At 39.9% G+C, this 25,408-nt stretch overlaps 1 protein-coding gene across 1 annotated transcript; it reads right to left on the bottom strand.

Moving 5' to 3' along the window:
* Window positions 1–531: 531 nt before the first annotated feature.
* LOC129090956 (melanopsin-A-like) lies at window positions 532–21,145 on the bottom strand. Its single transcript, XM_054598355.1, has 11 exons — window positions 21,023–21,145; window positions 15,946–16,082; window positions 15,714–15,847; window positions 14,631–14,834; window positions 13,700–13,871; window positions 13,226–13,387; window positions 11,789–11,896; window positions 10,688–10,853; window positions 10,388–10,567; window positions 2,896–2,967; window positions 532–732 (listed from the first exon to the last, which is right to left on the bottom strand). Exons 1-11 carry the CDS (start codon window positions 21,143–21,145, stop codon window positions 532–534), a joined length of 1,659 nt encoding a protein of 552 aa, XP_054454330.1.
* Window positions 21,146–25,408: the final 4,263 nt, after the last annotated feature.

The following is a 25,408-nucleotide window of genomic DNA, read 5'->3' as shown; positions in this document are numbered from 1 at the left end:
CCAACCGTAGAGAGATTAAGTTTATCACATTGTGTTTTTAAGGCTTATTTGTTGCTTCCGGCTCTGAAGTAAACCATCTCTAACCACCATGATATGTCAGAAAAAGTAAAACACACATGTATATGTGCAAATACGAACACATGTATTTAAATTTACTGAGCATTCACGCTCACATTCTCACACGCAAAAATTTTTTGAATAAAGTGCATGCTCTGGTTTTGAGTTACCAAAACCAGCCGACAGCATGCTGGTGCAGAAAAGTCCCTTGGATGGAATTATTGAAACACACACACACACACACATACTCATTTTTCTCCTTTGTAGAGGCCAAACTTTTTTTGCCCAAATGTGGGGTCCACCCTTTCCAGTAGTTACAGAAAAGTCCCATGGATGGAATTATTGAAACACACACACACACACACACACACACACACACACACACACACACACACACACACACACACACACACACACACACACACACACACACACACACGGTAACACACGGTTGTTGCACTTTTGTCCACCTGTTTATGGTAATGCTGTGGTCTCCAGCCTGGTTATGTCAAGGGGCTCCTTGACAACCGGGCTGTACGTTTTGGTCAATTTGAGGTTGCCATGGAAACCTGGCGGACTATGCAGTATCGACGGGCTGGATATGGAGGTAACAATGACGGATGCCGTTGTCTTACGCCCAGTCCTTGGCCTAGACTCTTCCTTCAGGATGTCCAGCTGTGTAGCGGAGAGAGAGAGAGAGAGAGAGAGAGAGAGAGAGAGAGAGAGAGAGAGAGAGAGAGAGAGAGAGATGTTCATTGATGTTATTGTGACTGAGACTCCACATGTCTAACGGGGGTAGGTGGCTGGATGGTTGTGTGAAAGAAAAATCACAGTGAGATGGAGGTTAAAGGGAGAGAATGAAGTTTTATTAACTGTTGCTCTGATTTGGATCAGTACATCTATCCTCCACTTAACCTGCCAGTGCAAGACATGAAACAGTCACAGCTGGTGAAAGGGAGTGATTGGTTGGATTGAATGGCTTTCCTGCAGTGCCTTTGATGGAGTAGGACTGTAACACTAAGTCGACCTGCTGAGATCAATAGCTCTGAACTAGAGGAGAAAGAACTCTAGCTGAGCATATTTAAGTATAAACATATGTTGTTGTTAAGGATAATTCTGTTTTTATTACTATTTAGGTCTTAATTTAGAATTTTGGGACAAAATGTATATGATTTACAATTGAATTGTTCTGGCCAGGTTAAAGGAATAGTAAAAGAAATATACTTATTTAAGGTAAGATAAGATAAGATAAGATAATCCTTTATTAGTCCCACAGCGGGGACATTTACAGGATTTACAGCAGCAGAGAGAATAGTGCCAACTATTATAACAAACAAGTATTATAAATAAGCAAATAAGCAATAAAAAACAGTAATAAAATCCACAATAACTAAAATATTATATATACAGACAGAATAACTATTATATTCCAAAGTGTATTCATATTGATAATATTTAGAGAGTTAGATGAGAATAGTGATACCGCTCTCATGCCTGTCTGTTAAATGTGGCGGTGTAGCCAGCAACTGGTTAGCTTAGCTTAGCACATAGAAAAAGAACAGGAGTAGAATGGACATTTCGGTTTAAATCAACGTAGCAGGATGATCAGAATGATGGCTATTCCCGTGTACCAATGCCATTGCAACAATAGCAGCAGGCTAACTTCCATGTAAACTGAACAGACTTTCGGCAATTAGCGGACTGATTGAGGTGAGGTTCGCAGTAAGGACCACAGCTAGCAGTGGAGTAGTAACGCTGCAAATGACTCATGAAGGCACTGCCCCCAGCTAAGAAATATACCATACAACACCCCATAAAACACAACTTAACACAAAGTTGAAATAATGACGATAATGAGTTAATTAGTGAGCTTTACAGGTCCTGGTGGGAAAATTTAGTAAACTTCGGATAGAGCCTACTAACGTACTAACGCCATCCGGCTGCTGGCTGTAGCTTCATCCTAAGCTTACAAACACAAGATAAGAAAGATAATATGAATATTTCCCAAAATGTCAGACTATTCTTTTGTGGTGCTATATGGAGACATTGGTAAAAAGCAGGTCAAGGAAGGACAACCAGTCAGACGATCAGACCAACAGCTTAGCCAAACTTATTTGTGAGAGACAGCTCGGAATACATATATTACATACCAGGCAAAGGCCCACTTATTTTACGTTTTACCCTCAAATAAAGTGGTTTAATCTAATTAAACTTTGTTGCAGCAATGTCGTCAAGTTTCCAGATATCAGCAATCCCTGTGTAAACTATGTTATTACAACAGGAAAGATGAGACAAAATAAGACATAAATTGTTAAAACCTGCGATCATTCTTTTAGACAGACTTACTTTTATACATAAACATAAATTAAATAAACATGTATGGAATTGGCACAGTTTTGGATTCATTGTTTTTGTTGTTTTGGCTTTTTGCTCATAAGCAGCGTAAAAGTTATCTGCATCACAAATCCTAATGATTTCTCTGCAGATAGCGGCTTGTGTTAGTACGATAGAACATTCAGTCAATATTGGCCTTGGGGTCAGTCAATCTATTTTCACAGATTTGGAAATGAAGACAAGTTGAGTCAGCTGAATAGACTAGAAAGAAAAAACAAAAAGAGATATGCCAACCATTGTGTTGTAGTGTTATAGAATGGGTGATAAGTCCCTTTAAAACACAAATGACTAAATCACCTGGGCGGAAAGGACAGAAAAGGTTAAAGCTGAAGAAATTGATCTCACTGACAGTTTTTTCGTGGGATTGGTTGATTTTCTTGATACAAACAACAGACGCCACATCTACTGCACAGAGCAAAAGGTTGACGGTCGGTGGACTCTTACAGTAGCAGGAAGATGACCGGGTGGCTTCAGGCTGATGTCCGACATGGAGATGTCTTCATGCTCGGTCAGAGTCTGAACAGTACGCACAGAAACACAGCCAATGTAGTGTTACTTATGATCTAAAGACAGAGTGAATCCAGATCATGGTTTTGATCAGGGACTTTCTAATAAAAGAGCAGCTTTCCTTTTATATAGTTAGCTTGAACATTAGCAACAGTAGCATTAGTGCACCAACAGTCTCAAGGTTTTCTTGAAACCCACGGTGTTGTCAACGTAATTAAAAATAATTCTTAAAGGAATAGTGTGACATTTTGTGAAATCCGTCCTACCAGCAACCCTATAGATGGAGTGTTGTTGTCACTGCAAGGTTGCCTGGCAACAAACGAGATATAACGTGTTAATTAGAGAGCTTTAAAGGTGCTGGTAGACCGAACTGCTACCTTTGAACAAAGCAAGGTTAGCTGTTTGCCCCCTGTTTCCAGTCTTTATTCTAAGCTAAACTAAGCTAAGCTAACTGGCTGCAGGCTGTAGCTTCATATCTATTGTGCAGACATGGGAGTGGTATAAATCTTCTCATCTAACTCTCTGAAGAAAACCAATGAGCATATTTCACAAATTGTCAAACTATTCCTTAAGTCTAAACATGTCAGGTATTAAAAGTACTTCAGAGGTACCCTAAAGAAAAATATAGCAAAGTATAGGTTTTACTTAGTAGGTAAGCAGTGAAAATAGACAAAAGTAAAAGTATATATAATCTGCTGTGTTCAGGGTTTGAAGCAGATGGAGGTCAGAGACTTTAACAACAATCAGCCATCTTCGTCTGCAACAAGTGCATTACGTTGAAATACGAGGTCGCGTAATGTAAGCTGTGGATTAAGTCTGAAACTCACAGATTAACGGATTAGTCCTTGGACCCTCGGTAATGGAGTCCTGCATGGCAGTGCGCATATACAGTACGTGTGTGTGTGTGTGTGTACATGTGGGTTACTTGTGATTTTTCTGTGAACTAAGATGATTACGGAGAGATGGAAATGCTCCATGTATTGGATGCCCCACATAGAACGACCTGTCACTGCCCCGCGGCCTGACAGCTTAATGCTTACAACAACGAAAACATTAACCAGGAAGCACTGTTCATAGGAAAAGTGTTGGGTTTCACCATGCCTCCAATTTCAATTTCATGCAAATATGAATGTGTTATCAATTCTTTAAAAGCCTTGATCTTACATAATGTACATCGTTTTGATCCAGCTCAGTATTTCATTTAATAACCTAAGATCTTTCCTATTGGCTATCCACAATATACTTCATTGCTGAAACTCCACTTGGTATAAGCAAGTCCCATACTAAGGACAAAATTGATCATTCAAGTCAACCCGCTGGTGAATGAGCCAGTGATTGTGAGGCATGCATTAAAGAGCTGACGCCATTCAGCTAAAGAAAAGGGAGACTTCAGTGCTCGGCATAAATTGATGTTAAACTCTCTAAATATCTCTAGAAGTTAGGAGTTAAAGATCATTTTTTGTGGCTAAACCAAAAGACTTCGTAAATTCTGACCATAGACTGTACAGAATATGGACATCATCTACATGACCATGTTGGCAGTTACAACACAGCCTACCTCTTGGCTAATCCAAAATCGGGAAAATAGATGGTTAGTCAGTGGACTTTAAGTCTCAATATAATTTAAAGGGTGAGTGATATAAATATTGTAAATATTCAAGGGGGGAATTAGCTATAGGGACCAAAACCATTTTCTGTACCAGGCTGTAAAAATGACTTTATCTACTGTAAAGTTGGGCATTAAAACATGGAAGTCTAAGGGCAATGACTCGCTTTTGGACTTAGCCCCAAGTGGCCATTTTGAGGAACTGCAGTTTTTGGCACTTCAGTTTTTAAGATAAGATAAGATAATCCTTTATTAGTCCTGCAGCGGGGGAAATTTGCAGGATTGCAGCAGCATAGGGTAAAGTGCACACAAGAGACATAGTAAAAGAAAGACAAGATAAAAATCAAATGAACTCATCGTCATCCTGCTCTTTGTCATCTCCTGGGCCCCGTACTCCTGTGCAGCCCTCACTGCTGGGTAGGTGTGTATGTGTGTGAGCGCTTTCTAGTGTTTGCAGTTCTTATTGAAAACACTAGAAAGCGCTCACACACATAGACACCTACCCAGCGAATGCAGTGAGGGCTGCACACAGGAGATGACAAAGAGCAGGATGACGATGAGTGCGATCTTGGCCATCTTCCATTCAGTCTTCATCTTGTGGAACCTCTTTGCTGAGTCTCTGGTTCCATGACAGTTGATCTTTGTTATCGCTCTGTCAAACACGGACACACTCACCATAGTTATTATAAAACCTTATTTTCTTTCTTTAAGATAACTTGTCATTTTAGATCAAATTTGCCATTTTAAGTATTATAAATAAGCAATAAAAAACAGTAAAATCCACAATAATTTAAATATTATATGTACAGACAGAAAAACTATTATAGCTATAATTGCACAGTGTATTTTATTCTCAGCACCTGGGGTTGCCGCTTGGTTGGTGACTGCCAAAGCATTTAAACAGTGTGCACGTGAGTCTCTAGTCCACCTGGCTGTCATGTGTGACTCATTAGAGTCACATGAGGTCAAGGTGAGAATCGCTCTTTAACGGTCTACTTCTCTAACGTTAGGAAAGCATTTTTACGGTTGGGTTATGCTTAAAAAGAGGTAGGCATTCCTAGTGTTGCACCTGGTTGTTCACATGAGAAGTGAGAGAAAAAGTTGTGCAAAGAATGAAAAAATCAGAGCATGGTAAAGAAGATCAAACCCTGACCCTCTGTCAGAACCAAAGGACTGTTTCTGTTTTCTGGAACCTCAATTTGTGTGATTTAAAAAAAATGTAATCAAAGACGTTCACCAGACTCATTGTGATACTGAAAGACTGGCATCACAAAAAGCTAACCATACAGTTACATGGAAGCAAAGCAACATGACCTCATAGTGTCACTTGCCATGAAATTTCAAAACAACATGAGCTCACTTCCCAACTCAAGGGGAGAGGATTAAGATAATTCTTGATGTTATGACAAAACAGAAGCTTATAAACATCAATAAACTAATGTGAGACGCATCACACTGAGCCATAAATGAAACTCTACCTCAGTGTGATGACAAATCTGACCCAGTTCATTAGTGGACCTAATCCATGACCCAGAGTTCAGACCAGGAAGCAGAAGCAGAGTCGCAGTCTTTCACACCTCTCTGCGCTTCCTTTGGAGCAGTTACCCACCCAGTTACCCACCCAGTTACCACCCAGTTACCCACCCAGTTACCCACCCAAAACCCTATAGAGACTGTGTCTGCCCCACGGCCACTTCAATTATTTAAAGTCAACAGAAGAGGAGTTATACAAAATAACTTAATAAAAGTTAAGGCAACTGATGCAACAGTGCATCAAAACAGGACAGTTAAATGTGGACTCTTAAATATTAGATCTCTGTCATCTAAGGGTGGACTTGTAAATGATTTAATATCAGATAATCATATTGATTTATTTTGTCTTACTGAAACCTGGCTGTGTCATGAAGAGTACGTTAGCCTTAATGAATCAACTCCTCCAGGTTATATTAATACTCATATTCCTGGAGGCACAGGCCGAGGAGGTGGAGTAGCAGCTATCTTTGACTCAAGCCTATTAATAAACCCTAAACCTAAATTAAATTACAACTCATTTGAAAGCCTTGTTCTTAGTCTTTCAAACCCGAGCGGGAAAGCATTAAAGTCAATTTTATTTGTTATAGTGTATCGTGCACCAGGTGCGTATTCTGAATTCCTATCTGAATTCTCAGAGTTTTTATCTAGTTTAGTCCTTAAGACAGATAAAGTTATTATTGTAGGGGATTTTAATATTCATGTGGATGTGTATAATGATAGCCTTAGTACTGCGTTTGGTTCATTACTAGATTCTATTGGCTTCTGTCAGTGTGTACATAAACCGACTCACTCTTTTAACCATACCCTCGACCTTGTTCTGGTTTATGGTATTGAAGTAGAAAATGTAATTGTCTCTCAACAGAACTCTCTTTTATCGGACCATTTTCTAATAACCTTTGAATTTGTTCTACCAGAGTGTACGCCATTAGGCAAAAGTTTCTACACTAGATGTCTATCTGATAATGCTGTAGCTAAATTTAAAGAAGCGATTTCTTCAGGGTTTTATTCAGTACCATTGCTCAATATAACAGAGGACTCCTACGCTAGCTTTAGTCCGTCTCAGATTGACCATCTTGTTGATAGTGCTGCATGCTCACTGAATGACACTAGACTCTATAGCTCCTCTAAAAAAGAAGCTAATAAAAGAAAGGAGGTTTGCTCCATGGTATAATCCTCAAACCCGCGATTTAAAGCAAATATCGCGAAAACTTGAAAGGATATGGCGTTCCACCAATGTGGATGAAGCGCGGTTAGTCTGGCGAGACAGTCTTAAAATATATAAGAAGGCACTCCGTAATGCTAGAGCAGCCTATTATTCAGCATTAATAGATTTAAATAAGAACAACCCAGGGTTCTCTTCAGCACTGTAGCCAGGCTGACAGAGAGTCACAGCTCTGTTGAGCCGTGTATTCCTATAAACCTCAGTAGTAGTGACTTCATGAACTTCTTTAATGATAAGATTCTAACTATTAGAGAAAAAATGTATAATCTACTGCCCTCAACCAGTACCGATCGATCCATAGCTGTAGAACCTGAAATATATTTAGATGGCTTTTCTCCCATCGACCTTCAACAATTGACTTTAACTATTTCTAAGTCTAAACCTTCCACCTGTCTCTTAGACCCGATTCCGACTAGGCTGCTTAAGGAAGTTTTACCTTTAATTAGCAACTCCTTATTAGAAATTATCAATCTGTCTTTACTGACGGGCCATGTACCACAGGCCTTCAAACTAGCTGTAATTAAACCTCTTCTTAAGAAACCTACTCTAGATCCAGAGGTGTTGGCTAACTATAGACCTATATCTAACCTTCTAACTATAGACCTACCTTCCTATCCTCTCTAAGATCCTTGAGAAAGCAGTAGCAAATCAGCTCTGTGACTTTATGCATAACAATAGTTTATTTGAGGATTTTCAGTCAGGATTTAGAGTGAATCATAGCACAGAGACGGCACTGGTGAAAATTACCAATGACCTTCTAATAGCTTCAGACAAAGGACTTGTCTCTGTACTTGTATTGCTAGACCTTAGTGCTGCATTTGATACCATTGATCACCAAATCCTATTACAGAGATTGGAGCATCTAATAGGCATTAAAGGAACCGCACTTAGCTGGTTTAAGTCGTATTTATCAGACCGATCTCAGTTTGTATATGTAAACAATGAAAGCTCGATGAAAACCAGGGTTAGTCACGGAGTTCCACAGGGGTCTGTTCTTGGACCTATTTTATTTACCTTATATATGCTTCCCTTGGGGAATATTATCAGAAAACACTCAGTAAACTTTCATTGTTATGCAGATGATACCCAGTTGTATCTATCAATTAAGCCAGACGAAACTAACCAGTTCTCTAGACTTCAAGCATGTCTTACGGACATAAAAACCTGGATGACCTGTAACTTTTTAATGTTAAACTCTGAAAAAACAGAAGTTATCCTACTAGGTCCAGATCACCTTCGAATTCAATTATCTAACGATATAGTTTCTCTGGATGGCATTGCTCTAGCATCCAGCACTACCGTTAAGAACCTTGGAGTTATCTTTGACCAGGATCTGTCTTTTAACTCTTATATAAAACAGATCTCAAGGACAGCCTTTTTTCATTTACGTAACATTGCGAAAATCAGGCAAATCCTGTCTCAAAGTGATGCAGAAATACTAGTTCATGCATTTGTTACCTCTAGACTAGATTACTGTAACTCCTTATTATCAGGCTGCTCTAATAGGTCTCTTAGATCTTTACAGTTGATCCAGAATGCTGCAGCACGTGTTCTAACAAAAACTAAGAAAAGAGATCATATTACTCCAGTATTAGCTTCTCTGCACTGGCTCCCTGTTAAATCAAGAATAGAATTTAAAATAATTTTACTTACCTACAAAGCTCTAACTGGCCAGGCACCGTCTTATCTTAAGGAACTTATAGTTCCATATTACCCAACTAGAGAGCTGCGCTCAATCAATGCAGGGTTACTTGTGGTTCCTAGAGTATATAAAAGTAGGATGGGAGCCAGAGCCTTCAGTTATCAGGCTCCTCTTCTGTGGAACCAGGTTCCAGTTTCAGTCCGGGGGCAGACACACTCACCACTTTCAAGAGCAGGCTTAAGACCTTCCTTTTTGATAGCGCTTATAGTTAGGGCTGGTTCAGGTTGGCCTTGGTCCAGCCCCTAGATATGCTGCTATATGCCTAGACAGCCGGGGACTACCTAGGATACGCTGAGCTCCTCTCTCCTCTTCTCTCCCTCCTTCTTTATGTATTAATCTCCTATTTATGCACATTACTGATTTTGCTTCTTCCCCGGAGTTCTTGTGCTTTCTCGCCTCGCAGGTTCCCAGGAATCGGGGTTATATTTGGACTGTCATCGTGCCACCTACTGAGGCCCTGCTGACACCCACTACTACTACCACTATCATTATTAGTCACATTACTATTATTATTGCCTGTACTATTACGCTTATTGACTTGCTTCTACCCTGGAGTCTTTGTGCTTTCTCGCTTCGCAGGCTTCTATAAATCGTGGCTGTACCTGGACCGTGGATGTGCATCCTGCTACGGCCCTGCTGACACCGACTGCTACCACCATTATTATTATTACTAGTCACATTACTATTACTATTACCTGTACCATTAAGCATTTTAGCTTTACTCCCACCCTGAAGCCCTTTTGCTTTCTCGTTCTGCAGGTTTCCATGAATCGTTGTGGTACCTGGACCGTAGTCGTGCCTCCTGCTGTGAGCCGACTGACACCCACTGCTACTTCCATTATTATTATTAGTCACATTACTATCCCTATTTTCATGGCTATAATTCTACTGTAATAATTGCTGCTGTTATTATAAGTAGTCTTATTATATGAATAATTTATGTCATATACATTGAATGTGTTGTATCTAAGAACTGTTATGCTGCTCATTCTGTACACATGACATCTATTGCATTCTGTCCATCCTGGAGAAGGATCCCTCCTCTGTCGTTCTCCCATAGGTTTCTTCCTTTTTTCTCCCTGTTAAAGGGGTTTTTTAGGGGAGTTTTTCCTGTGCCGATGTGAGGGTTCCGGGACAGAGGATGTCGCATGTGCACAGATTGTAAAGCCCTCTGAGGCAAATTTGTAATTTGTGATTCTGGGCTATACAAAATAAACTGAATTGAATTGAATTGAACTATCACACTCATAGAAATAAAGATAGAAATGTGTGACATTCAGATTGCTTAAATCAACAGTTGAATACAAACTTATGTGCATTAAAGTAAGTAACATTATGTGGAGATGAACCAGGCCCAGACACTCACTGTGATCTGTGAGAGGTGACATATGGCCGGGTCAGTGGGGTTGTGGGCGGCAGTTCTCTCAAACTCTCCCGTGTTGTGACCTCTCACCTTTGTCCTCTGGTTGGCATGGCGCACACCAGACAACTGACGACTGGCAGGCGTCCGAGACAAGGAGTCCTCCTCCGTGTCTGAGAAACGGGCCTTTGTAGGCAACACAGAGACAAAATCACACAAGAATAAAATCAGCAAGCGTTATTGTAAGAACTCGTCGTTGGAAGTGTAAGACATCGACATACCAGATTAGATATGAGGAACACTCACTGATTCGCTCTCAGACAGGGAGGAGGTGCGGGGCTTGCCTTTGCTCTCTGATTGGCTGGTGAGGGTCGAACGGCGCGTGGACTGGAAGCTGCTGCTGCTGAAACGTCCTCTGCCAGGAACACACAGCAACACCCCGAGGTAGGGAATATACCTGCCAAGGGCTGACCTGAGGGAGAGGAAGAGAGACATTCAAATCCATCATCGGACCCATTTTATAATATGATGGTGAAGTGAAGGACTCCTTGATATTCATGGTTGTTAAGCTAAATGTCACCTTAAGATAAGATAAGATAAGATAAGATAAGATAAGATAAGATAAGATAAGATAAGATAAGATAAGATAATCCTTTACCAAGTATAATAAGCAATAAAAAACAGTAGAAATCAACAATAACTGAAATATTATATTTACAGACAGAAAAAAAACCCTATTATAACTATAATTGCACAGTGTATTTGTATTGCACAGGTTTTTAGTGTCATGTGTCATGTGGTCTGCTGGGTGATGAAGTCATCTTCATTTAAGATTTCAATAAGCGCAATCAAATTGTCTCTGGCAAGAAGACATTTATATGAATATGGACTCTGTGATCAAACCCTAGTTGTTGAGACTGGTGGACACAGTCCAACCTGGCAACACAGAGAAAACTCAGTTCTGCCAACAACTAATACAGAAAGAGCCATACCTAGAATTTGACAAACGCTCAGACTCATTTTTATTTGGGGAGAACACATGAAACTTTCCAGATATACTTTAAAATCAACCTCCAGCTGTTGCTTTTAAAGAATAAGTTTTCGTCTATGGTTCTCACCATTTCTGATATATTATATTTTTCTGAATCAATCGTCTTCAATTACTTATGTTTTTATTTATTTATCTTCATCATATTGTAGTTGTATAGTGTACAAATTGTAATATAGTCACATTTTAAATCTTAATTGACCTTTTTTGACAATACTTTACTTCATTATGTTCACACAAATAAAGTAAACTTGAATTTGAGAGTTGTGACTGTGGTTGAATAAATAGTAAATTCATCACATTGTAACATTCCTTTTAGCTGCTGTTAATGAAACTCAACACTTGAGCGTGCAACCGACCTGTATTTGGGATGTGTTATGGCGTATATGATGGGGTTGTGGATCGCAGATGCTTTGGCGATCACAGCAGGAACAGAGTTCATATACGGAGTCAGCAGGTCGGCGTAGCTGTCAGACGCAGGAGAGATGTCGGCAAATGAGAGAAGAAGGAAAAGAGACACATTGATGTGAGTAGAGCAGCTGTGTTTGTGGACCAGTGTAGAGACACAGGAGTGGGTCACACATTCATGTCATTGTTTGAAGATCCTATTAAAGGTGTACTTGAAATTTCTGGACATACTGTATTTTTTCGGACTTTACGCTGCATTACTAAGAGCATCTAGTCAGAAAAGTAGAATACTGGCTTTCTGCTCATTCTATCAAATTAATCTGCTATTAATAATAGACCATTCATTTACAACTCAGAAGACCTGACCCCCAGCACTCTGTGTAAAAGCACATCACATTACGGAAGCAATGATATCGTGTCATAAATAACTTTAAAGCCCATTAAAGTAGTTCTGTTTTGAACATGCATTGTTTTACTCAAAAAAAAAAAAAATCTTTGGTTTTATTTGTCCAGGTTATCGTAGATTTATCTCAGATGTATATTGAATTGAATATTCTTTATTTGGAACACTTAAAAAATTATATTTAATAAAGAAAACAAAAAAATACTTGTCTAGTCCTACACTAATTCTCAATCAAGAATGTGAAAAAGAAAAAAAAACGAGAGAAGAAAACCAATTACACACTATCCCAATCAAAATATATATTTTATTGCATCTTTTACCCTACAATACCTGATGAAAACTAAAAAGAGGTCTGTGGAGGATTCAGAGAAAAAGGGACACTGATTCTGAAAAGGCACACTTCAAATTCATACCTGTAAAACTGAGACTATGAAGCATTAAAAACCAGCTGTAAACACATCGCTGTCATAAGAGCACCTTATGAATTTGATATGGCTTACTGGTTGGCAAACTGTTGCTTATTTACACTTCCAGCATATATGGAGTAACACTGGCATTCATTTGTGCTTTTCTAGCTACCATGTACATTTTTCCCTGTAAACATTCGCCTGCTGCAGCAAAAACACGATGATGGTAAGAGCGTTGAAAGTGAATCAAAACAGTAAAGTTGTGCTTTGGTAAATAAAACAATGAGCTGAAACTCAGGATAAAGCTCTGTGAAGCAAAGGGGATGCATTATTAGGTTTATCACGAGAAGCTGCCTCTTCACATTGGCAAATTGCTTTCACATTGTCATTTGATTAATTCCTATCATGAGAATGTAGATTATAGCAGCTTTAACGATTATCTGATATGTTACTAGAGCATCTATAATAACATATTCAACCATAACTTATACTGCTTTATTATTATGAACCATACACCATCGCAGGTTTGCAGTTCTTATTGAAAACACTAGAAAGCGCTCACACACATAGACACCTACCCAGCGAATGCAGTGAGGGCTGCACAGGAGTACGGGGCCCAGGAGATGACAAAGAGCAGGATGACGATGAGTGCGATCTTGGCCATCTTCCATTCAGTCTTCATCTTGTGGAACCTCTTTGCTGAGTCTCTGGTTCCATGACAGTTGATCTTTGTTATCGCTCTGTCAAACACGGACACACTCACCATAGTTATTATAAAACCTTATTTTCTTTCTTTAAGATAACTTGTCATTTTAGATCAAATTTGCCATTTTAAGATCTTTTGTTTTCAGAAGGAAGTTTGTGTTTTAATTTTGTTTTTCTTTTCTTTTGACAGCTAAGTTAATTGACTTAAACATGTATTGTACTTGGGTGCAGACAAACTATTTGCATCAGACGCACAGAGAGTATTAGTTCAGGTTCAGCGAGACATCAGAGGAAATGGATAGAGAAACCCTGACAATAGATAATAATCAACATGTGCATGCACCAACCGCGTTGTGTGTCGGATGGCTCTGAAGATGCAGCAGTAGCTGAAGATGATGATGAAGAGAGGGATGAAGAAGACGAAGGTAAAGAGCAGCATGGTGTAGGAGCGGACGGACGGGGTGAACGTCATGTAGTCCCACGAACAAGACGTCATCAGACCCTCTGGGACATAAGCACCTGTGGGAGAGCACACACACTCAGGTCATTTCTTCACACGCCATGAAGTCACACAATTCCTATTTGTCAGTTTCTGTATTGTATTACTTCCTGCGTCTTTCCAATCTGAAAGACCTTGAACTACTTCTTATTTTTCCTGTTTTGACAGTCCAGTTGTCAAGCCTTATCTGGTTGGTAGATTGCTCATTTTGTTGCTCTAGTTCTGTACTATTCTCATCATCTTTCTACTTATCTGATTTGGATCTCAATACTGCTCTGAGGTTCCATGAAATGACAAAACATTTGACAGCTATTAAAGGGGTAATGCAACATTTTGGGACGTATCCTTATTCGGTTTCTCGCCAATAATTGAAACCTTATTTCCACGAGAATAATATAACCTGCAGACCTCTAGTGATTTGTAATAATTGCAGAGGCAAATCTTCTATGTCAGTAATTTGTTAAATAAAAATTCTACTGCAAATTATGGATTATTTTAAAAATAGGGCATTTTCCTTTTCATTCCTTTGACCTGTGGAGTTCCCCAGGGCACTATACTGGGTCCTTTGCTGTTCTCTGTCTACACGCTGCCACTCATGTGCATTACACGCAGACACAACACTGATTAATTTCCATACAGCTGATTCTCAGGCAAAGTCAGATCTATTGGACATAGTCGTACAACTTAGAGCAGGAATCTGAGACCCTGACGCAAATAAAAACAATGAGAGAGAAGTACAAAGACTCAACATTCAGCCCTCTGTGTGCAGTTGTACTCACTCCAGCCAAAGAAGGGTGGAAGGCTCCATCCTGCGGAGTAGACCCAGGCAGCAGCCAGGATGCTCAGGGCTTTCCTGCGAGACATCGCCCCAAGGGAGGCCAGCGGCCGGGTGATCACCACATACCGGTCCACCGCAATAACCATCAGTGTCATCATACTGCAGATACCAAACAGCGCTCCGCAGAAGGCATACATCTCACAGCCTGGAGGTAGGGAAGTGAAAGAAGAATTAAGGGAAGGACAAATATGTTCGACCCTGACAGTAGCCATCAGGATGAATCCATTGTCTGGAAGTTGATCTTGCATTTATTGATCAACAGCTGGAAAAACTAAGAACTGAATGTGTTTCTCAACCTACAACTCAGCTTTATGGACACCTATGTGTCATTTCTGTGCTGTTTTGTTTTTAATTATTTGATAATATCATATTATCAACAATCTAATAATATATAACACACGCTACACACAGTGTTGACAATGTCTCTTTTTGTTCTATTGGAGTCTTATTATGCTATATGTATCCATAATGTATTAAGAAACCTGATACACATATGCACATTTGCAGACATATGTGCAAGCCTGTACACACAGAGAGAGAGAGAGAGAGAGAGAGAGAGAGAGAGAGAGAGAGAGAGAGAGAGACACAGACAAAATACACTGAATTATCCCTTTATCAGCTGCTGTCCTTTAAGGCCGTGTATTCGTATGTATAACCACCGACCTGTCACACATCACACAATCACGGTGCCAAGTAATCACATCCAAGCACAAGACAAACTCTGAAACAAACACCGCTCAGTCAGTTGAACATCACAGCGCCTGTTCTGACTGTGTGTGTTTGACAGCCCTTGTTAAGTTACTGATGCTAATGCATTCCAGATCGGCTCCAGAGGATCAGCACACGTTCTCCAGAGAGGAACAATATTTTAAAGCCCTGGGGTGTTTTGTCAAACAGCAAAGTCCACTGCATTGGTGTCAAAATAAGAAGTATGTGTAAAACATCTCAGCAATTAAAAAGCAATGAGTTGTCAGGAGCAAATCTTTTTTTAGCATATGTAACACCGTTGTTATGCATGTGTTACCTTTCTTTCCAAAGATCCATCGCTTGTGCATGCTGGTGATGAAGAAGATTGGTGTCTGAGTAAAACACATGAGGAAGTCTGTGACTGCCAGGTTGATAATGAAAATGTTGGATGGTGTCCGCAAGCTCCGGCTCCTGCACAGACACACACACACGCAAATATTATAATCAATGAGCTGGACACATTTTTTGAAGGAAGGTCTTTCAAAACGAGAGTACAAAAACAAAGGTACCTGCAAAAAGCATATATAACCAGGAAGTTTCCCAGCATGCCTGTGATGCCCACGACCAGGATGACAACACCGATGGTGTAGTGGGCGTGGTCCGGGACGTCTACCGTTGGAAACGGGTTAATCGAAACCACGGAACCCTAGCAACAGGAACACAGGGAGGAGCGGGTTAATGTTTGGCATTGTCCTGCTTTCCACACAACTCGGAACTCATACATTTCCGACCTCCGACTAGATAAAAGTACAATGAAACAGCTCTCAGAGTGGTTCTCATTTGCAAACTCTGGGTAAATGCATCCAGCCCAACTTCACGAGGAAGCAGTTGTCCTTCATCACACAATAATTTAAGTGAATATTGTGAATGGTAAACCTTCAACAAAATCTTTACCAGCGAGTTTATTTGCCTGTATTTAACTTAAATAATACTGTCAGATAGTAAAACCATGTCTGCATGTTAACTCAAAATATTTTTACAGCTATTTACTGTAAACAATATCTCAAAGTTCTTTTCTCCACAAAAGTTATTCAGTTAAATGTTAAAATGCCCCAAAAATTGTGGCGGCTGCAGCTGAGAGTTCAACTGTGTGAACATCAGTTTGTCTCGGTCAGCTGTGGTCTGTGTTTGCGTTTGGCATCGTGAACCCTGAATGCTTGGAGGTCGGAATTTAGAAAATTTTAACTGGAAAAATGACGACCTCCAAGTTGTAATATCACAATTGTAATTGTAAATTGTAATATGTTATTCCACAAAATCAACATTTATCATGAAAACAAATTTTTGTCTTTAACAAGAAACTGAAAAAGATTCAAGTTCAAAATAAGTTCAAAATATCTAAAATTAAAAGGTGAAAGGTGGATTCTGGTAACCAAGTTGCCAAAAAAAAAGTCAGATAAAGGAGGACTATTCTTTTGCATTAAAGAGTTTGATTTGTTCATTTAAATATGAATATGTATAAATAAGTAATGATTAGACGATATGAAGTGGCACTTAATCGGTTTCCTTGTTTGAATTATTGTGTACGGCTCTTGGTTCCTCTTTTCTCATGTTACTGTAGTCTATCTATTTCTATTGAATATGTATTATTGAATACTGGATAAATATTCCTCCATTGAAAAGAAAAGGAGAACAAGATTGATTTTGTCGGTAATCCTTTGTTTCTTCTGTCTGGGAATGAATTGACATTTAAAGCAATGAAACTGTTCTCGAGTTAAATGTTTCAAGATATGGCTGTAGTTTGGTAAGTACACATTCAAAAGAGGTGCTTGAATGTGACAGCAAATGTTAGATAAAGCCCTGGAGTCAGAGAAATACACTTTGTCTGGAGTCAACTCTATACACCGTGAGTACATTCTATTCAATAAACATTTAATTGGATTTTTAGTAAAATGAATTAGGGTAATAATAATTGGTTTAGAGTGTTGATATGAGGTTTAAAGCATCTTTAGGTGACTTCAAGCAGAACGTAACTCTAAAGTGCTCATCCTATTTCAAGAGCTTAGAAAAGATGAAAGTGTCTTTCCAAAGAAATTCTACAAGGCCTCTGGCAGAGCTTACGTTGGCTTACAGTATCTGGACAGGACCCTTCTCTAAACCCCTTACCCCGCCGCAACTCCGTCAAACTGAGCTACATGTCCATAGAGTCCACACTGTCACTAACTGCACTCCCTGAATCAAAATAATTATATTACAAACATTTCAGAGAGAAGCAGAGAGAAGAGTCCACAATATGAGTTTGAAGGATAAATCCAGAATGTCAAAATGATTCAGCAGTGGTGGAAAAGATAAATATAGAAGCTTAAGATACAGATTACAGAGTGAACCATGAAATGAAGGAACAATATTGTTCCTGTGAAGATGGGAAGGTTTGTTACAGTCAATAAAAAGGCTAAAGCAGCATCTGAATACATGCGTAACAAGTACTATCGCTAGCTAATGATGTGCTAACGTACTCTACTAATGCTAGCTCAACAGGTTTGTACGTAGAAAAACATCACGTTTCAGAAACGTTTATCTCCTTTCGACCTCTTCAGGTAAGTAAAGAGCTGGATAGTCAGTCATGGTCGGAGCTGGCCAATGCTACGCTTTGTTTGGCCAGTTTGCATTCCAGTGGGAGGATTTAGCGAAGGATCAATTCATGAGATTTGAGAAAGTCATATCAACACAATAGAAGAGCAGAGATAAACTATAAAGCTGTGATGTAAGATCTATTTATAAGTAAAATACGTAAGACCACAGTAGAAAAAAGTGCTGCATTCGACTTCCTCATTCATTAGATCACAGTGCTCTGTTTCTTCCAGAATGTTGAATATAAACATTTATAATGAAAATTACAAACCTATAGAATATGATATATACTATATTGGAAAAGCTTTCATACAGCAATCACACAAAACGCATTACAATACAATGACTATAATACAATAACAAAAATCTCAAATGTTTTATGTGGAATGAAATGCATTTTTGGTGAGAAATTTTAGTAACTTTTTTTTTTTTAGTAACAACGGTGAAACTTTTTCAGAGTACTTTGCACATAGAGACCTTGTATTTCCACCACATAGTTGTGTGTGGCATGCTGTGAACACTCCAAACACACATCTCTATGCAGAGGTGTGAGAAACAGTCAGGATGTTTTACTTAAAGTAAACTTCACCCACAAAAAGACCATTTGAGTATCAAATTCTGGGCCTATGCTACCTTGAATTCAGTATTTTCGTTTTAGTTTCATTTTCCAGTCGATGCTCTGTACTTCCCAAACACAAGGATCTTCTAAAACCTCTTAGAAAGTAGTGAGCACATGACAGGATGAATAGAAGTTGGATGAGTGAGAGTTTGCAAACAGATGTTTTGATGTTATTTGCTATTGTGAAATGCGGCCTCCATTTACTTAAATGAATCAAGACTTTTGTCCGTTTATTGATTCTTTGTTTGCGATGTAGGCACGCAAGAAAAATAATGTTTTCTTCAAGAATTCAGGTTTACACTAGCTGTTTAATCGATGTTCAAAATTGTCATTTTGGGGGTGAAGTGTTCCTTTAAGTAAAATTAGCAACACCACAGCTTAAAAAATGCTCCGTTACAAGCATTCAAACACCTGTAGTGGAGTAAAAAGAACAATATTTTCCCCTGAAATTTAGTGGAGAAGAATTAAAACTACTACAAAAATAGTAATAAAGCTAAAAGTTTGAATAGTTTCTTGTTACATCCTAAAAGCTGACTTAAATATAAAAAAAATACTTTACAGCTTCTGAGAATTCTCGGCACCTCAGAGCACACAGCTCCTCTTATGAATTCATTTCAGAGATCGTGACCCTATACTCTGCATTACCACTTTCCCTTTGTCCCTTGCTGTGTTTATTTCAAGCAGATGTGCACACACACACACACACACACACACACACACACACACACACACACACACACACACACACACACACACACACACACACACACACACACACACACAGGGCCACTCCCACTAAGCTGAATCTTCCTTAGTTCAACCGGAACACAAAAAAAAATCCCCTTACGTGCACACAAGCCCACACTGCTGCTCTCATAAATATTCATAAATTGGACCCATATTCTTTTAATCATTTGAGATTGTAGATTCAATGATCAAGAGAGAAAAAGCAACAAACAGAGGTAAAATGAAAAGAGGACTCCTGAGAGAAACACAGAACTCTTTTGAAGAGTTTTAAATGAAAAACACACTTATTGCTGAGTAGAAGAGCCCGTCGGTCTCAGGAGAAGCTGCTTCGGTATCAGCTTTCCCAGCACTCCCACCATGAAGGCCAGACCACGGAAAAGCTACTGAGACCGAAGCCTGCAGGTCTGAACTTCAAAGTTCAAGCTGAACCATTCACACTTGTTGAACTACTTACCATAGCGCTGCACCCATGTGAGTCTCAGTATGTCTCAAATCAATGTCTGAACTCCTGGGAAAAAGTTAATGAACTGTACTTTCTTCTGTACTTTCTTCTCCGTACAGTGCAGAGGTGGATATACTGCTCGATATAGAATGATTTCCCTGAAGGCTATGCGTTAACTGATCCCACTCTCTGACAGAGAGATGGAGTCCCATACATCCATGAGACTTCTCAACACACGACCATCCAGGTGTAAATGTGTAAATGAGGGGATGTGAGTGATGTCAGAGTTGGCATGGCTCCACATCTATAGATTAAAGAAAGTATGTATTGTGACTAACAAGCAACAATCCAAATCAGCATCCAAACTAGTTCTATGTCTTATGTTATGTTATGCTGCCTTGCTGCAAATGGAATTTCCTCTTATGGGATCTGAACTGAATTTAACCTGCAGCCTGCATGTGTTACATTAAGATAAGGACACACATGGGCATACAGGGTTTATATGAGATTATTAGAGCACATAGAAGGGATTAAATGCATCTATGCAATCGCCATTTAATAATGGATTTTATTTATATAGCACACTTTAAAATACAAAGAAATCTCAAGTGCAACACAAGGTTCTAAAAGTCACTTTTGTGCATAAACAAGTCTTCTGGAATGCTACAGGAATCTGAGTTTAGTCCCAAAACTCAACCCAATTTAAGATGATTATGAACCAGCCTTTTGACATGTGTACAGATGTTGGTGTGTTCTTTCAGCACAGAGGTGACAAATATCTGCAGCAGCTTTTTAGAAACCATTTCCCAGCAGCTGTGGAAACCCCAGAGATGAGGAGTTCATTCAGCTCCGGTGATGAATGAACTCTTCCTTCATTCACAGAGTGAACATCAAGCTCACACACACCAGCCTCATACAGTAGCGTTGGAATGAAATGGTGGAGGAATGACCACAACAAAATAACATCTAACTTAAGTTATCCCTGCTTTGCCAGATGTGCTGAGTTGGTATTTAGCTGCTCTGGACCGCATCTGGAAGCTCTCCAGTCAACCCGAGGGGGTTCCTCCAAGCAGCCCAAAAGAAAAGAGACAAACGGAACAGAAGCAGAGACTCACAGCTGTTGACACCGGAGACATCTCCATCAGCCGGTGCGGACTCCAAGCAGCCCAAAAGAAAAGAGACAAACGGAACAGAAGCAGAGACTCACAGCTGTTGACACCGGAGACATCTCCATCAGCCGGTGCGGACTGATGGAGCTGATGTTCCAGGGTGCCCGGGCGGTCGGGTCCGGTGTGGGGACCCCTGGTCCGACCAGGAGCCTAGAATCCATCCCGGGTGTGTGTGTCAGACGTGGACCAGAGAGGAGGTGTAGGAGTCCCAGTGGCCGGTCACCATGCCTGCTCTGCTTCCCACTCTGACAGGGCTACTGGGAGCCCAGCGGCTGTGGAGGGGGGGGGGCTCCCTGCCTCTCTGCCTCTCCTCCAATCATGTGCATGCCTGCACACAGAGACACTTTTTTTAATGTTTGTTTGTTAAACTTGAAGGAATCAATGGAGCATGTTTCCCTCTGATATCAATTCTCCCTTCTGCATGTCATGCTCTCTCTTTAAACCCAAAAAAGAAAAGGGCAATAATCAATAAACTCCATGTCATCAAAACACAACTGGCTTGTGATCAGTTCACAGCATCTCTTTGTCCTCTAGAGCAGTGTGATGTACCCCCTGTGAAATATGTTTTCAGACAGGTACCCCCTAACCAGCAAAGGTTGGAAAAAAGATGTAATACACAGCGCTGTGCCATCAGTGTCTGATTTATTAAACACTGAAAATTGCATTGTTGCATTGAATTCAGTTGATGAGCTTACACTTATATTTTATTGAATATTTATTCAATAACTATTTTTAAAGGATTTTTGAAAGGATGCTAATTTTAAATATATTTTGGAGTGCCTTCACGTACCCCCATTTGAGAAGCACTGCTCTAGTGCATCGGCACAGAACAACAGGTTCAGGTATAGCCTGCAGAAGTCTTGCTCACATCTTCTGCATGTATGTGAAAACAAATAAAAAATGTTTTATTGTATTGCAGCGACATGACTGCACTGTGTTTCAAGAGGCAGAGCCGGGCTGTGGGGAAAGGTGGAGGTCGCAGTAGAACATGCTGCTGCAAAGAGCAAAGAAAGAAAGGAGGCAGGATTAAGAGGAATCTGTTATGCAGATATTCAGTGTGTGTATCTAATGTTTTAATCCTACAAAAAGGAAAGAAGGATGAAGTGAAGAAGTAAGAATAAAGACAAAAATGGAGGGATGTAGTGAAAGGAAACATGACGACTTTTTTGTGTCCATTCTGACAATTTGTCTTTGTAACTTTGTTTATTTCTTATTACTTCAGACGGATTTTTAGGATCCCAATGCAGTTAGTAAAAAACTGACATGAAGGAGGCTTTTACTTTGGTCAGATGTGGTGTATGTTGGGTTTTTAAAGATTCTTCACTGAGCACTGAACAGCGGCTGAATGTTGTGGGCAGTAGCGATGCTATAAGAGCTTTGAGAGTGAACAGACAGTAGGATTTTAACAAGCTAAAACAATGCTAAGAGCTTCATAGAGATGAGGAGAACTCCTGAGCCGGGGTCTCATGACCCCGTTCACATACAAGTAGTTGTGTGATCCACTGGTTATGTATTCATAATAGCAGCTTTAAAAGAAGGTGCTGAATCGCAACACTCCTGAGGGGCTGCTAAACAATGTGTGGTTTGATGTCCAACTGCAGGGCAATCGGGAGCTCAAATCCACTGAGTTATTGATTGGGAATGTGTTGAGATGTTTGTTGAGGAATTTTAGTTCGACCATCCTCCAGTTTTTGTTCATTCCAGAGAGAAGAGCATGGTCTTGTGATGCCTCTCTTATATGATGTTGTTTCCTTAACCTCCCTTCGTTCTACTCGCTGCATGCCTCTCTGTTTGCTTCAGGGCTTGCTTTTGCTTTTTTGCAAACTAACCCATTTTACCGCTTATATAACGGCCAATAACGTGGTCAACAACAACATGTTGCTAATGCTCTTTAATGCTGTTTAAAGCTCCATACGGCATTACTTCCGTAAACTTGATGAAGTTAACCCACCTCTGGAATGCTTAATGCTGAAGTGAGGAAATTCTGGGAGACAGCGGATCAAATTCAACTCTGGGATTTAAGTTTGTTTTGGCCTGTGGAAGGATGTGATTGGTTACTGAAAAGGTGAGTGACAGGAAATAGAATCTACTTCCTTTTCCAGGTTTGACCCGTGTGCACTCAGGGTCACCATGCTCTCTGCACATCTGGCTCGCTCATAGCACTAAATCATTTACTTTACCTATATCTCTGCCACCAAACATCCACACACACACACACACACTCCACACACACACACACACACACACACACACACACACACACACACACACACACACACACACACACACACACACAAACACACAAACACACAAACACACACGCATTGCATGTAAGTTTATGGTTGCACCATGTTTACCCTTTTAACCTCTAACGTCCTTCCCTTCTCACTGAACTCTCTAACAAACAAACACATCCTTCCTGCGTAGGGGTTGTGTATTTTGATTTTGTGTGTAAAGTGTGTGTCCATGTTTGTGTAACTGAAAGCAACGCGGCCCTCTGGGAGCTGCAAGACCCACAAAATACAAACTGGTCCCATGACAGGGAGGTCTGGTTGATATTAAGAGGATCACAATCTGGGTCTGGACTTACACAACAGTAGCATTATACAAACAAAGCAACTAATACAAAGGCCAAAACAATACCACTCTGTGTGGCATGATCGCCCTCCACCTTCCATTCCTCCATCTGTCTTAAACCTGTTCAGGTCAAAGAATTTTATTTAATCATCATTAGCTTCAATGACCCAATTTAAGGTCAGACATGTTTGTTTATTTGATGTTGTCAATAAACAGTTTGTCTACCAGAGTCTCCCAGGCAACATTCACAGAAACTAAACAGTCGGTAAATCTTGCATAAACATATACAGCACAAATATTCTAAATAAATGCACAAACAACAATAAATTAAAGCCTGTAGCAATGACTCAGCTGTTTGTGGAGTTATTTCATTTAATAGTAATTAAAAGTAAAGAAAGGTTATTAATTGTAACCTTGGTTCTATAAGCACAGACAGATTCCTCTATTTGAATGCCCGCTCACTCCGGTGAAAGGCAGTGGAATTTGGATGTAAAAACTAGTAAAAATACTAGTAACATGAATAATGGCACCATCCCAGTGACCCTGTCTAAACCTTATTTTAATAGCCTTGGTGTACACCGTGACATCAGCCAGGCTACAGTATATTTAGCTGAGACATAACTTCTTTTTTTAGTTCTGCATAAAAAACGACGGGGCTTTTGTGCAACAGGGGGCTGCCAGAATAATTGATAGATGAAGAGAAGAGCAATCGGATGGGGAAATAAAAAAGCTTTTAGATGAACACATGGAGCAACAAGCCACTTCTCTCTGACATAGCTGTCTTGTGATGTCCTGCCTCTAGACATGTTGTCAGAACTGGTGTTTCAACGCTGGTTATCTGCAGCGATTTGGGGAAGTGAAGTGTCTCTGAGGCCGAGACTCAGAGGATTTCAATATCTTTTAACAGCTCTCCCTTTCGCGTGTTAAATTTTTAATTCCACCATCCAACTCTCCGTTGTCACCAACACATCCTTGCTGCTAAAAAGATTCTAGTGGCCCAGCTGCACTAGCTCCAGCTTTTCCAGTGTGTGCATCCAAAGGGGCACACAGGCCATGCATGAGTGGATGCATCTGATTTTATGTATTTTATTTCTAGGAAATAAAATGAATAGAGACCTTTCTCCCTGTTCTCCATAGGAGCTACTACATGTTTCCCTTAAGCAACAATTTCTGACGGAATGTTCTTTTTTTTATGATATCGTGGGTCAAGGATCAGTGAGATGGAGACAACTCTGGGATTGTTTGATTTTCAAACTCACAACCAACACACAGACTTCAGTCAACTGTGTTGGAAATTTCTTATGGGACAACTTATTTCAGAAAAGTTAACTAAGATAACTTACATTTAGAAAATCCATCCGGGTGTGGGACAGCAGGTCAGATTATCACAAATTTCCCTGAAACCACATCTCGGGTCAGTACAGTCATAACTCCCGGCAACTTATGGATAAGGACCTGGTGTGGTGTGATATAACTAAAACCCATGAGCAGAAGCGGTCACATATTCTGACAAAAAATATGCTGTAAGATACAAACTCAAGCAAGGCAGCTGCAGGAACTCACATATGCAGGGAAATTTAGATTCACACTCTCACCGAGACACAGGGCATAAAGGTGAAGACACATGAGGGCATCCGGTCCAGCAGATACTAGAGGTGTCATGTGAGTCAGTGTTAAGATCACCCTAGACCAGGAGTCATATATATATATAAAATAATATTTCTTAAAATAAAATATATACACACACACACCAGTGAGAGGGCTGGAAGGCTGGTCAGGTGTCAGACAGAACAGAAATAAACAAAGCTGACAAATATACACGCATAAGCACAGATGGTGTTAACATG

This window comes from Anoplopoma fimbria, chromosome 5 (assembly GCF_027596085.1).
Source record: "Anoplopoma fimbria isolate UVic2021 breed Golden Eagle Sablefish chromosome 5, Afim_UVic_2022, whole genome shotgun sequence".
Lineage (NCBI taxonomy): Eukaryota > Metazoa > Chordata > Actinopteri > Perciformes > Anoplopomatidae > Anoplopoma > Anoplopoma fimbria.
Note: the sequence above shows the minus strand (reverse complement) of the source record. Positions and strands in the feature narration are given on the sequence as shown.

Coding starts and splice junctions, on each gene's coding strand:
- LOC129090956 (XM_054598355.1), bottom strand. CDS start 21,145: ATGGATTCTAGGCTCCTGGTCGGACCAGGGGTCCCCACACCGGACCCG. Junction 16,083..21,022: donor TGTCTCCGGTGTCAACAGCT/GTGAGTCTCTGC, acceptor TCCTGTTGCTAG/GGTTCCGTGGTTTCGATTAA. Junction 11,897..13,225: donor GCCCTCACTGCATTCGCTGG/GTAGGTGTCTAT, acceptor TGCGTCTGACAG/CTACGCCGACCTGCTGACTC.